Source organism: Oryx dammah, unplaced genomic scaffold (genome assembly GCF_014754425.2).
Source record: "Oryx dammah isolate SB20612 unplaced genomic scaffold, SCBI_Odam_1.1 HiC_scaffold_23, whole genome shotgun sequence".
In the NCBI taxonomy this organism is placed as follows: domain Eukaryota; kingdom Metazoa; phylum Chordata; class Mammalia; order Artiodactyla; family Bovidae; genus Oryx; species Oryx dammah.
The window spans coordinates 102,534,857-102,548,350 of NW_024070207.1; the positions used below are offsets into that span (position 1 = coordinate 102,534,857).

A 13,494-nucleotide genomic window follows, 5' to 3' on the forward strand; every position below is an offset into this window, starting at 1 on the left:
GGGCATGTCAGTTTCATAGAGAAACTTTCACGTGGAGCTTTTTTATTTCTTTCTCCCCCAGTAGAACTGCATGGGGTAGCACATTGTTTAATCTTTTCTCAAATAAAAGGACACAGGGCTTCATCTTTGTCTTTGCCTTTTTGGTATCTCACAGGAACTCCAGGATGGCATCGGGCAGCGGCAAACTGTTGTCAGAATATTGAATGCAACTGGGGAAGAAATAATTCAGCAGTCCTCAAAAATAGATGCCAGTATTCTACAAGAAAAATTGGGAAGCCTGAATCTGCGGTGGCAGGAGGTCTGCAAACAGCTGGCTGAGAGAAAAAAGAGGTAGGGTGACAGATTAAAATAGGAATGCTAAAATTTTAGTGGAGCTGTTTAAGCTGCCCTTAAAAGAAAAATAAAAGATTTTGTGAAAGATTCGAACCAGGGTGAAAGGCACTAACATTAAGGATTCCATCAACACTTAATAGCAATAATGAACTTGCTCTTTCTTTTCCTTGAATAATATAATATGTAACTGTTGCTAGTTAAATAGGCAGTGCTTTTTGACTATTTTAAGCTTTGAAGTTTGTGTTAAAAATCACACATGATTGTTTAAATATGAATGTCTTCAGTATATTCCAACTTTCACAAGCTGCATCTCAGTTAATTTTTTTCTTTAATGAAGATGAGAAAAGGACATTATAAATGACTATTTTGTAGGAAAAGTTGCTATTTGGCTAGATTGTTTAACAGCTACAAATATGACTTACGATGCTGAAAAGCATGATAGTCATATTTACCTTTTAGTTCCACTACATTTCTTAGCACATTCTTGAAAAAGGACTTGGGCTGAAAATGTTCAAATCTACAGGGGAAAACAAAACCTTAGAGACGTTATTGTTGAATTCAATCATCATTTAACTTTCCCTTGAAATGTATTGAAAGCACAAAAAGCCAAGTGTGTGCTGCTGCAATTGGAAAACATACATATTTTTATAAACAGGGTTTTGTATTATGCTACCAGTTGTTGCTAATGTTTCCTATTTCATAAAGGAGGACTTGCCCTTTATTTACCAAATGAGACTATTGTCATGAACAGTGAAAGCTCAGTTCTATTGCCAAGCTCTTGCTTCCTACCTATCATCTACATAATAGGTGGATTTTAATATTCAGAAATCTAGAATAACTCACTGATGAGCATCTTTGGTGAGGATGTATTAGAAAGGTTTTGGAATTGTGTCCATTGTCTTTGCCCACCTCTTCTGGCCACCTTTGTTCCTTTTGCATTATTCAGAAAGTGGATACAATTCATACTGCTGTACAAAATGAACATATTAGTTGACCTACACACGCACGTGCATGCACACACACACACATACACAGACAAATCTTACTAAAGTTAAATAATAGCATCATCTAAAAACATTTTCATTTTAAATTTTAGTTTAGAAAATACTGGAGTACCTATACATCTGAGTGAGTGAGTATTGCTTGCTCAGTTATGTCAAACTCTTTGCCACCCCATAGATTGTAACCCACTAGACTCTTCTGTCCATGGGATTATCCAGGCAAGAATACTAGAGTGAGTTGCCATTTCCTTTTCCAGGGGATATATACACAGGCATAGACATAAAATAAAGACCCATGCTTTGTAGTTATATTTCTTCCTTGGGAAAGTCATACACTTTTTTTCCCCCAAATTGAAATCCTTCTATTAAATACACAACTATTCCATTATTTAAACAGCTGATATATTTACACTATCGGCAGGTTTAAACCTGTGTAACATCATTTCTGCACTAGACCCAATCTAGTCTAAAATACGATGTTAAGAAGTGAGAAAATTAAGGAAAATTGAATAACATGCTATAAAAATATATCAACTTCATAAAATGGATTAAACTGACTGGAGGATTATTTTTTCATTATTGTATATAAAATGTTGTTTCTCATTTTGAAGTATCTTACTCATATAATATTTGAGTAAAGCCTTTTAAAAATATTTTCTGTAACTTCTTACCTGATTTTTCAAATTTTATTATTGGTCATGGACTTCTGAATGCAAATTAGAACTTACAAATGTTGATAGGACAATATACCTGTTTCACTAAATAAGTTCTAAAATTTAAGGTCCTTCTAAGCTTATAAGAAATTGATGTACACTGACTGTTTTATGAAATATTACACATAGTGTAGGTTAATTACAACTAGTAGGGATTTGGCTGTAATTGGTTAGGAAAAAATTCTCCCATTTAAACATTCTGACCTACATTAAACATTGTATTTTTGTTCCTTAAAAAGTCAAGATCAGCTTCCTTGAGGTTTTATTTTTCCTCTAAACTCAGCTTTTAAAGTTGTCTACTTCATGCTACATTTTAAAAATAGATGTTAGCATATTTAAATTTCCACTGAGATCAGTTTTGTGGCAAACTCAGGATTTTTGTATCATTTAAATTTTATGAAATATAAAAGAGTAATAAAATGTAAGTGCCATTTCTACAAATACACTTACAGCTATTGCTAAGCACCTACTACAAATAAAGTAAAAATAAATAAAATAATATTTTATAAAGAACCTGTTAACCTAACAATCATGGGAGGGTTTGTAATCATGAAACTATTATTAATCAGTGGTGTGCTTTCAGTGTAACCCAAGCAGAAGTTACAAGGAAATAGATTATTGCACAGGTGAAAAATAAGATGACTATTCCAGTTGACAACAGTATTCTTAGTTTGCAGGCGGGATTTAAATACAGCTATTGAAATATCTAATGTTTCTTAGCCCATGTACACCAATGAAAGAAAGGGTATAATTTAAGTGATTAAAGTCTACAAAAACTATATGAAGCTTTATAGCAACATAACTTTAGACATTTCTCTTTGAAAATGTAAGATATCAGAAATATGAGAAGAAAATTCTCAGAAATTTCAAATAGCAGCAGACATCCATTAAGTTAGTCTGTGTTGGAAGTAAATGAAGTATAAAATATAGCCAATTAGCTGTTCAATTTAATATAGAAAATTCACTGTTGCCTCGATTATGTAGTAGAGGAACTGAATAACATCTATATTTTTAAGGCTGATAATAATGAGTTTAATGATGACTTAGCCATCAAAATGGTCTTTCTAAATGAAGAAGATCTAAACAAAAACCTATTGACCATAAAGGGAAGTCATAGGTTAAAACAAAGCAACCCTGTGTATGAAGACTCTTAAGCCTTGGTTCATTGATAGAAGTCAAGGGGTGCCATGAACTTGAATGGGAGGAAATACCTCTTTGTTTTCACTAACTTCATAACTGAAGTTGAATATCCCCTTGCATTTTGAATATAGACAATAAACCAGAGCAATGCTAGCAGTATCTGAAATCACAGATGTTTCCATATCTCATTAGAATTGTCACATGTATCTCAAAATATGGTTCATGCTTATCACTACTTCAAAACCGTAGTAGGTATTAAATCTACCACAGTATCTTATTAATGTGTTTATAATAAGCAAACAGGCATTACTGTGTCACAAATGTGTTTCTAATAGTCTTAAAACTGTACTTCAATATAATTGACTTCCTTTGGAGTCCCGTGTATTTTATATTATGAATTTAAAAACATTATTCTGGAGGTCCCAGATTTCACCAGATTGCCAAAAGAGTTCATAGCACTGGAAGAAGAAAAAAAAGACCCCACTATTTCTAATCAGTTGTTCATTTATCTGCCCAGACCTCATTATCATATAATATAGTTATATAGTTTTACTCCTTTTGATGGTATAGTCGCTGTCCTCAAACATTCCTTTATCCTGGAATATCCCAGGAGATATACCAGTCAAGGGAATGTGAGTAGGCAGGCCTTCAAGCAATGGATTGCTGACACCATAAAAAATTGTATTTTACTTAGAATAATGTTAATTGATAAAAAATTGAATGAAAGAGGGAAGCAATGTGGTGGGAGGCAGAATCCCTAAATTAAGGAATCTCTGAATCATTGCCCATAGCAATAAAAAATGATCTGTCCTTTTTTCTTTTGAAAAATGTGATATTACTTCCTCCATTTCACAGACAGGACAATTATTGTACTAACATATGTTGAGGAATAACCATTTTAATTTAAATGTTACTTAATTAAAAATGGGGCTTGAAATTTTTCTTTTTGAATATTATTTATAGTGAAAAGTTTTAAGCATGTAGAAAAGTTGAAGTAAAGTAGCATAATGAATGCCCATATACCCTCCTCTCTTCCTCCTACATTTCTAGATTCAGCAATTAACATTTCACCATATATGCTCTTTCTCTCTCTTTGTCCCTTTCTCCCCCATATCTGCCTTCCTGTAATACAGGAAATAATATGCAGACACAAATTTTTGTTGTCTTTACATTTACATATAAATTATAAACACTCCTATACTTAACTACTGAATATTTCAGCATGCATCTCCTTGGAATAACAACTTGCCATATATAACCATACTTGTTTACCATGCTTGAGAAAATTTAAAATAACACTAAATTATTATTTAGTGTCCTGTCCATGCATCTTTTTGAATTAGAGTTTTCTCCAGATATATGCCCCAGAGTGGGATTGCAGGATCATATGGCAAATCTATTTTTAGGTTTTTTAAGGACCCTTCATACCTCATTGTGGACTTCCCTGGTGGCTCAGATGGTAAAGCATCAGTCCACAATGCAGAAGACCTGGGTTCGATCCCTGGGTTGGGAAGATCCCCTGGAGAAGGAAATGGCAACCCACTCCAGTACTCTTGCCTGGAAAATCCTATGGACAGAGGAGCCTGGTAGGCTATAGTCCATGGGGTCGCGAAGAGTCAGACAGGACTGAGCGACTTCACTTTCACCTTTCACTTTCATACCTCATTGTAGTTCTGATTTGCATTTCTCTAATAATTAGTGATGCTGTGTATCTTTTCATGTGCCTCTTGGCCATCTGTATGTCTTCTTTGGAGAAATGTCTATTTAGGTCTGCTGCCTATTTTTTTTATCATTGTCATTGTGGTTATCTTTTTTTTTTTTTAATTGAGCTGCATAACCTATTTGTATATTTTGGAGATTGATCAGTCACATTGTTTGCAAATGTATTCTCCCATTCTATGGGTTGTCTTTTTGTGTTATGATTTCCTTTGCTATGCAAAAACTTTTAAGTTTAATTAGGTCCCATTTGTTTATTTTTGTTTTCATTTTTGTTCTTTTAGGAGGTCGGTCCAAAAAGATATTGCTGGGATTTACATCAAAGAGTTTTCTGCTCATGTTTTTCTCTAGAAGTTTTATAGTATCCAGTCTTATATTTAGGTTTTTTATCCATTTTGAGTTTATTTTTATATATGATGTAAAAGAATATTCTAATTGCTTTATTTTTTAATATGTAGCTGTCCAGTTTTTCCAGCACCACTTGTTGAAGAGAATGCCTTTGCCTCATTTTATCATAGCTTAATTGACCATATGTGTGTGGATTAATTTCTGAGCTTTCTATCATGTTCCATTAGTCTACATGTCTGTTTTTCTGTCAATACCATACTGTTTTGATAACTGTAAGTTTGTAGTATAGTCTGAAGTCAGGGAGCCTGATTCCTCCAGCTCCTTTTCTTCCCCCCTCAGGATTGCTTTAGTTCTTCAAGGTCTCTTGTGTCTCTATACAAATATTAAAAATTGTTGTTCCAGTTCTATGAAAAATTCCACTGATAATTTGATAGGGATTGCATTGAATCTGTATATTATTTTGAGTAGAATGGTCATTTTAACATTATTGAGTCTTCCTGTCTAAGGACACATAGTCTATATTGCCATCTATTTTCATTGTCTTCAGTGTCTTTTAGTTTTTAGAGTACAGGTATTTTGCCTCCTTATATAGGTATTCCTTGGGCTCTTCCCTGGTGGCTCAGATGGTAAAACGTCTGCCTACAATGTGGGAGACCTGGGTTTGATCCCTGGGTTGGGAAGATCTCCTGGAGAAGGAAATGGCAACCCACTCCAGTACTCTTGCCTGGAAAATCCTATGGACAGAGGAGCCTGGTAGACTACCGTCCATGGGGTCACAAAGAGTCGGACACGACTGAGTGACTTCACTCACTCATAGGTATTCCTAGATAGTTTATTCTTTCTATACAATGGTAAATGGGATTGTTTCCTTAATTTCCTTTCTGACATTTTATTGTTAGTTTATAGAAATGCAATAGATTTCTGCATATTAATTTTCTATTCAGCAACTACCAAATTCATTGATGAGCTCTAAAAGTTTTCTGGTACTTCTTTAGGATTTTCTTTGTATAGCAGTGTGTCATCTGCAAACAGAGTTTTGCCACTTATTTTCCATTTTGAATTGAATTTACCTTCTATTCTCTGTATTTCTTATAAACTGGAAGTTGAGTTTAGATGAAACTTAAAAAGATACAAGTCAAATGTTTTTGTCAAGAGTACTTCATATAGGATGCTATGTAATTTGTATCACATCAGTACATGTGTAATATGAAGTATTCCCACTCCATCTGCTGCTAAGTTTGATCACTTGGTTAAGGTGGCAACCATTAGATATTGAATTAGAAAGTAATATATTTTTATTTGAAATTACTAAATCATCTAAATTACTAATCATCAATGGCTTTCCTACCCATTGATGTAATCCATGGATTCCCTAATCCAGTTGTTACAATGGGGATACAAAATTATTTTCCTAATTCTGACTTGATCCTGCAAGCTGGTTTCTTCTATTAAAAAAATAAAACATTTCCTTTTTATTCTCTCTTTGTTCACAATATGGATTTATGGATTCTTATTTATTCAATATGCTGTAATGAATTAGTTATCAATCCTGTTGATGCTCACCTTGACCAAATTTAACCAGTGGGAGTTCATTCAAGCTTTCTCCTTAAATGTCCCAAGCTCACCTTGTATTTTCCCTGCCCGGGGTGGTATCAACAATTCTACAAGGGTCTCTGATAGGCTGGAGAATGTTACATAGAAACCAAGACCTGGGCAATAATGCCTTCTCGAAAGAATTCTGGCGCCTTTATGGCAAGCAGTACAAGGGGAAAAATTGTTTTCATGTTACTTTTGCAAGGATGCAGGTATCTCTATTAATCAGAATACATCAAAATCCAAAGAAAGGCTAAGCATATTAAAAATCCCTTACTGTGTTAGATTTCATGTAAAAGCAGTAACTTGTTTCTCATTTCAATGTCTTCACTGCTGAATTTTTGAACAAAAGTTTACCTGTATATAATCTATGCTAGTTTGCCAAGCAAATTAATGGCATAAATGAGCTAATGGGAGACATTCCTGAATGTACTTAAGGGAAGAAATTGTTTTTTAAAGACCTTAGCTCATTGTTTGCATGCAAATGGATGCTGTTAATTAGAAATGAGCCTTATCTAATTCATTAAAGTAGGCCTAGTAGGACCTCTTCTTGCAAACCTCCATTGGCAATTCATATTACTCCATTCACCCTTTTTTAAAACAACTGTTTTCTCTTAAGTCTTCCTTAATTTTGGCTTCTCCTTAATTCAGATGCCCCTAACAAAATAGTCTTCATATAACACTTCATTTTCTACAAAATGAAAACCAAAATTTTACTAAAATTCACAAGTCTCTTCACAGGGTATGCCATATTTTAAATGTAGTCAATGTAGGCATGTAACCAGTGCTAAAATGCTTCTCACTCATTCACCCTTGGTCCCCAGGATTTCTCCAGCTCCAACTCTAGTCTATTTGCTCTATCCTTTAACTTCCTCGTTTCCTATCATCAGTTTTTTTTTCTTTCTTTCTTTCTTTATTTTTTATTTTACTTTACAATTCTGTATTGGTTTTGCCATACATTGACATGAATCCACCACAGGTGTACATGCGTTCCCAAACATGAACCCCCCTCCCACCCCCCTCCGCACAACATCTCTCTGGGTCATCCCCATGTACCAGCCCCAAGCATGCCATATCCTGCATGAGACTTAGACTGGCGATTCGATTCTTACATGATATTATACATGTTTTAATGCTATTCTCCCAAATCACCTCACCCTCTCCCTCTCCCTCTGAGTCCAATTCTGACTCTTCATCCAGCCCAGAGTCAGTGCTCACAGGCTGAATTTAGCTTAGAATGTAAGTGGTGTGTTTACATAGGCACTGTCACAAAATAACTGCCAATGTTTAAAAATTCAGAGTCTTCATATATTAAAAAAAAAGAATATCTCTTTTTGAAAACTTTTATCTGACTACTATGTATTCATTCTCACATTCTCTCAAGGCACAATCAGCTGCAACTAAGTGACAGATGTTTCAGACTTTTGCTGCTCATAGTGTAGTCTCTGGACCAGAACACAGACATCACCTGGGAGTTGCTAAGAAATACAGAATCTAATAAATCACAGTCAGCATTTTAACAAGATTCCCAGGGGGTTCATGTGTACCTTAAAGTTTCAGAAGCATTAGTTTGGGCAAGGAAGCTTTCTTTTCAGTTTGCCACAACTGTCCCAACTCAGTTGTTTATATTAACTGCTTTCCCATAGACATTTGACTTAATGATACTTTATGTAGACCCTTAAAACTCAACATTCAAAAAACTAAGATCATGGCATCTGGTGCCATCACTCTATGGCAAATAGAAGGGGGAAAAGTGGAAACAGTGACAGATTTTCTTTTCTTGGGCTCCAAAATCACTGCAGTTGGTGACTACAGCAATGAATTTAAAAGATGCTTGCTCCTTGAAAGAAAAGCTATGACAAACCTAGTCAGCATATTAAAAATCAGAGACATCACTTTGCTGGTGAAGGTCCATATAGTCAAAACCATGTTTTTTTTTCAGTAGTCATGTACAGATGTGAGAGTTGGACCATAAACAAGGCCGAACCCCAAAGAATTGATGCTTTTGAACTGTGGTGTTGGAGACTCTTCAGAGTCCTTGGACTACAAGGAGATCAAACCAGTCAGTCCTAAAGGAAATCAACCCTCAATATTCATTGGAAGGACTGATGCTGAATCTGAAGCTCCAATATTTTGGCTATCTGATGCAAAGAGCTGACTCACTGGAAAAGACCCTGATACTGAGAAAGATTGAGGGCAAGAGGAGGAGGAGGCAACAGAGGATGGGATGATTAGATGGCATTACTGACACAACAGACATGAGTTTGAGCAAACTCCAGGAGACAGAGAAGGACAGGCACGCCAGGCATGCTGCAGTCCATGGGGTCACAGAGAGTTGAACACAACTTAGCAACTAGGCAGCAACAACAATACTGATGATGATGATGATGTTGGTGATGATGGTGACAGCACTTAATATTGCCAGGTGCTATTCCAGGTGCTTTACATAGCTCATGTAATCTTCATAACAACTCTATTCTTATTTCCACTTCTATAGAAGGGTGATTGAAACAGGGTGCTGAAGTTCTTTATCCAGGATCATATAACTAGCAAGTATTTGAACTAAGATATAAGCCCAAATCATCTTGAGTCTAGCATTGTTAATCTAGATCCAATTTTCCATTACTTATCCTAGCTTGGACCTTTTACTAAAGATATGCTTCTGTTGGCTAAAAAAAATATACGTAAAACCTAAAAATTGAGAGTTTTGCTTTATTTGGTGGACATACTGAGGATCTCAGGTCTCAGAGGGAGGCAGCATCTCAAGTAGAATACTGCTCTGAGGAAATGAGTGGGGGAGCTAGATTGTATAGGAGTTATATAACAAAGGGCAAGTAGTAGGAACAAAAGATTACTGTTAATAAAAGAAAACTAGGTATCTCAAGTTAAGGAATTCAGTGCTTTTCTACTCTTGTGCAAGATGCAAAAGTCTGGGCTCACTGAAATCATTCCTTTGATATGCACCCCAGACTTCTGGTGCCAGTATCCAGTGTTTTCACATCCGGAAGTCCTAAGCCACACCTTAGGGAGTGACTGCAATCCGATGGCTACTTGATGGCAGCTATTCTTTGTTTCCTTCCTGAGTTCCCTCCAGGCTCCTAGGCTCACTGTTGGAAGGCTGCAGTCCTTGATAATGGTGATGTCCTTTTTAACTAATATGGCAGGCAATATTTTATTTCTCACTTCCAGTTTCTGCCCACCAGCTTCTCAGTTACCAAGCCCAATCCCTTAGTGGGCCACACTTAGTACAAGTGAATAAGACTTGAAATCCATTCTGACCTATCTTTGCAACTGTATTATTGCCACTTCCACCATTTCAGCTGGTGTCTCAAGCATAAAATAACATGACAAAGTGTTCTGTCCCTCAGCTTTTGAAAAAAACCATTTAGTTTTTGTGTTAAATTCCCTTAATTTTTCCTTAAAATCCTACCTGTGCTTCAGAACCCAGCTTAAGTGCTATTTCCTTAATGAATGTTATCTGCTCTTCTCAAACAGAAGTACTTTGCTCTGTTAAGTTCATCTCACTCCTTTTTATAACACTCATGTAACATTTTACATATCTATTATATGTCATATATATGCATATATTATTTTCCCAGCAGGATTGAAAACTTCAAGAGGGCAAGGCAATATCTTATTCTCTTCTCTACAAGCCACAATAGTTGGTAGAAAATCTAGTGCATTGTGGATGACCAAGGATTATTTTCTCAATTTAAATAGTAAGAAATTTTATGCACATTCAAATTAAACTAGGCCTTGAAACTTTACACTTGACATTGTTACATAGGTTAAAAATAGATCTATAGAGACAGAACTATTTTTTTAAATTTTTTTATAATATCACATTTCCATGGATACATTTTTAGTTCTGAAAATTAGACTTGATCAGTTTTAATCTTAAAAATGGTAGAAGTTGGCTTAATATATCATAGTTTAGGTGTTCTCTAAAATTTAATCCTCTTAAGAGAAAAGGCTTCAATTTCCAGAGCTCTTTACACCAAGAAGATGCTCTTTGATTCAAACATGTTGTACATTTCTTTATATCAGTCTTATAGGATCACAACTAGTAAATTCTAGTGATTGAAGTAGGAATTAGACTTGAAACTGGACATTTTATCCTCATCAGCCTATAACCAGAAAATATTTTAGATCTAATCCACATTACCAAAGAGCTATTTTTAGATTGATCAACAGAGAGTCATACAGATATTATTATCCACAGGTGTCTATGGAAAAGCTTATCTCTTCTCTTCTTTTCTCTGGTGACTCTTGAAAAGCTTTCAAGGACATTCATAACTCTTCATCAAAAGACTATGAAAAATTAGCTTCATGGTTAATCTTTTTATGTCATATTTTATTCTTTGAAACTTGGCCAATTCTGACTAGCTGTCTAGTCAGAAACTAGTCAGAAACTAGAAACTGACTAGGTGAATCCAAACATGCTGTTGCATTGACTGGTACAGACCAATATCACTATAGATATTCTTCTATCAACTTTTGGTCTTCTATCAACTTTTATAGGGCTGAGGAGATAGGAGTTGAAGTATGGAGGATGACCTCTGGCATGGGTCTCATAGGGTAGCAGGAGTCAAATGAAGAATGAATGGATACACCAGAGAGGAAAAGTGATAGGAGCAAAATCAATGAAACAAGAAAGAGTGGATGCAGTTAAGGAATACATGTAGTTCAGTATAGAGAAGCTCTCTTAAATCTCCGTTTACTCATCTAACTATTCTAAGCTCTTCATTTTATATGTAAAACCAACATTCTGATTCCTATTCCAAACTGAATGCTGGTTATAAATAACTTAGAGGTGTTTTTGAAAATTTTTCAAGTGGACTTCCTAGAACCATGTACCTTGCCTCCCACCATTTGAGAATATCATTTCTAAGAGTCAACTGTGTGCTGTTTCAACACTTTTGTGTGAATTATTCTTGTTTTTAGAATTTTCTTATTCAATTAAATATTATATAACCTAATAATATAGAAATGTAATGAGAAAGAAAATTGCAGTTTCTGTGAAAACTAAGTTAGATGCTTTGAAAGACTGATTAGCAAAAAATGCTGTTCAATTAGAAGTAGATGAAACAACTATTTAAAGATTGGGTAGAGGGTTGAAACTGCAAAAATCTGGAGGGATTTTGTATTTAGATTTTTTCTGATGTCTCTAAATCTTACACTACTTTAAAAAAATCAAAACTGCAAGTCATAGATTATGCAGTATAAGAGTGTTTATGGAAAAGAAAATATGCTGAATTTCAGTCAGTTGCTTATTCCAGAAGTCTTGTATCCCATACCAAATGAATGGTGAGTTAATGATCATTTTTATGCTCTAAATGAAAATAAAATGTTGAAATATGCATAAATGACTTTATATAATCCCTCCAATTTAGCAATATTCTTCTAAATCCTGCCTATCCAGTCATGCCAATCAAGTTTAGAAAGAGTTTTTCCCTTGTTTGTCTAAAGGACAAAGTATGGTGTGGTGCTAAACAGAGCAAGCAAAATGAACCAGGTCATGGAAGATTTTGTACCTCAAAAAACTTTTTTGTGGAGTAGGATAGAAGAACATTGGAAGGTTTTTCAATAGATGAGATTTGAAACCACAGAGGCCCTTCTGATTGTGGAGCCCAGGGTGAAATGAGGAGGATGAGACTGCCAGTTGGGTGACTCAAGTAGTCTTGTAGTATTTCAGATTAGAGACAATGAGTGTCTGAGCAAAATAAAGCTTGTAAAGATGAGATAGATTCAAGATACTTAGTAGATGAAAGTAAAATGACTTGGTAATTGATTAAATGAGAGGGTGAAAACTTGAAGTGAGAATTCTAGAAGGACTCCCTTCCCCAGATTTCTGACTTGGAGAACTGGCCAAATGGAGTGCTGTTAACTGTGAGAGAAAATACAAGGGGCTGTACACAGATAGAAAGAAGGCAAATCAAACATTAAGACTTCAACTTAGACTATGATAGGCTTGAGGAGCCTGTGGAGCAATGAAACCAAGGTAGTCAGAAAACATGCATTTGGATGTGCCAGGATGAAGGCAGTAAGCCTTTTTCTTAGTGGAGTGATGGCAGCAATCCCTAGTCAACTGACTGCTTCTCAGTGAGATCTCTTACTCATGTCATTCGCTCACTAGCTTGTAAACAAGAGAGTTTTCCAGAGTACCTATTAACCAATAAGCTCTGCTATGGAGAAAGGGTTCAGGTGTCAGGAAGCTACTGTGGCAGATGAATACTAGTGGTGACTGATGAACTGAAGTAATACCTGTGATCTCCATGGAGTCACAGACTACCATTCTTAACTCACAAATCAGAAGATCTGGTAGACAAAGTATGGGAGATATACCAGGAGAACATACCCATCACAACATACAGAAAAATAAGCTCAACGTTCTCATCCTATTAATTGTGAATCAGAAACGGCCCCCATGTATGTTTGGGACACCTTGTTGAAAGTGAGGATGTCTATAAGCATATTTAAAGCATGGATATGTTGCCGATAAATTTGAGGTTCTTGCTTTGTTGGGTAAGAGTTTGGAGACAAACTGGTGGGTTAGAAGTGGATTTATTAAAAAGAAACCCCGCGGACAAAGTGTGGGCCATATCAGAAGGTGAGAGACTCTGAGAACCCAAACTTTGGGGTGGTTAGTT

The 13,494-nt window shown here is 35.5% G+C and overlaps 1 protein-coding gene across 6 annotated transcripts in view; it reads left to right on the top strand.

Moving 5' to 3' along the window:
- Nucleotides 1-13,494, top strand: part of DMD (dystrophin) — a 2,254,125-nt gene that overhangs the window by 1,361,162 nt on the left and 879,469 nt on the right. For all 6 annotated transcript variants that reach the window (XM_040266338.1, XM_040266336.1, XM_040266334.1 and 3 more), the window contains one exon: nt 155-330. In XM_040266338.1, coding sequence (XP_040122272.1) covers nt 155-330 — 176 coding nt within the window. The remainder of the gene's footprint in view (nt 1-154; nt 331-13,494) is intronic.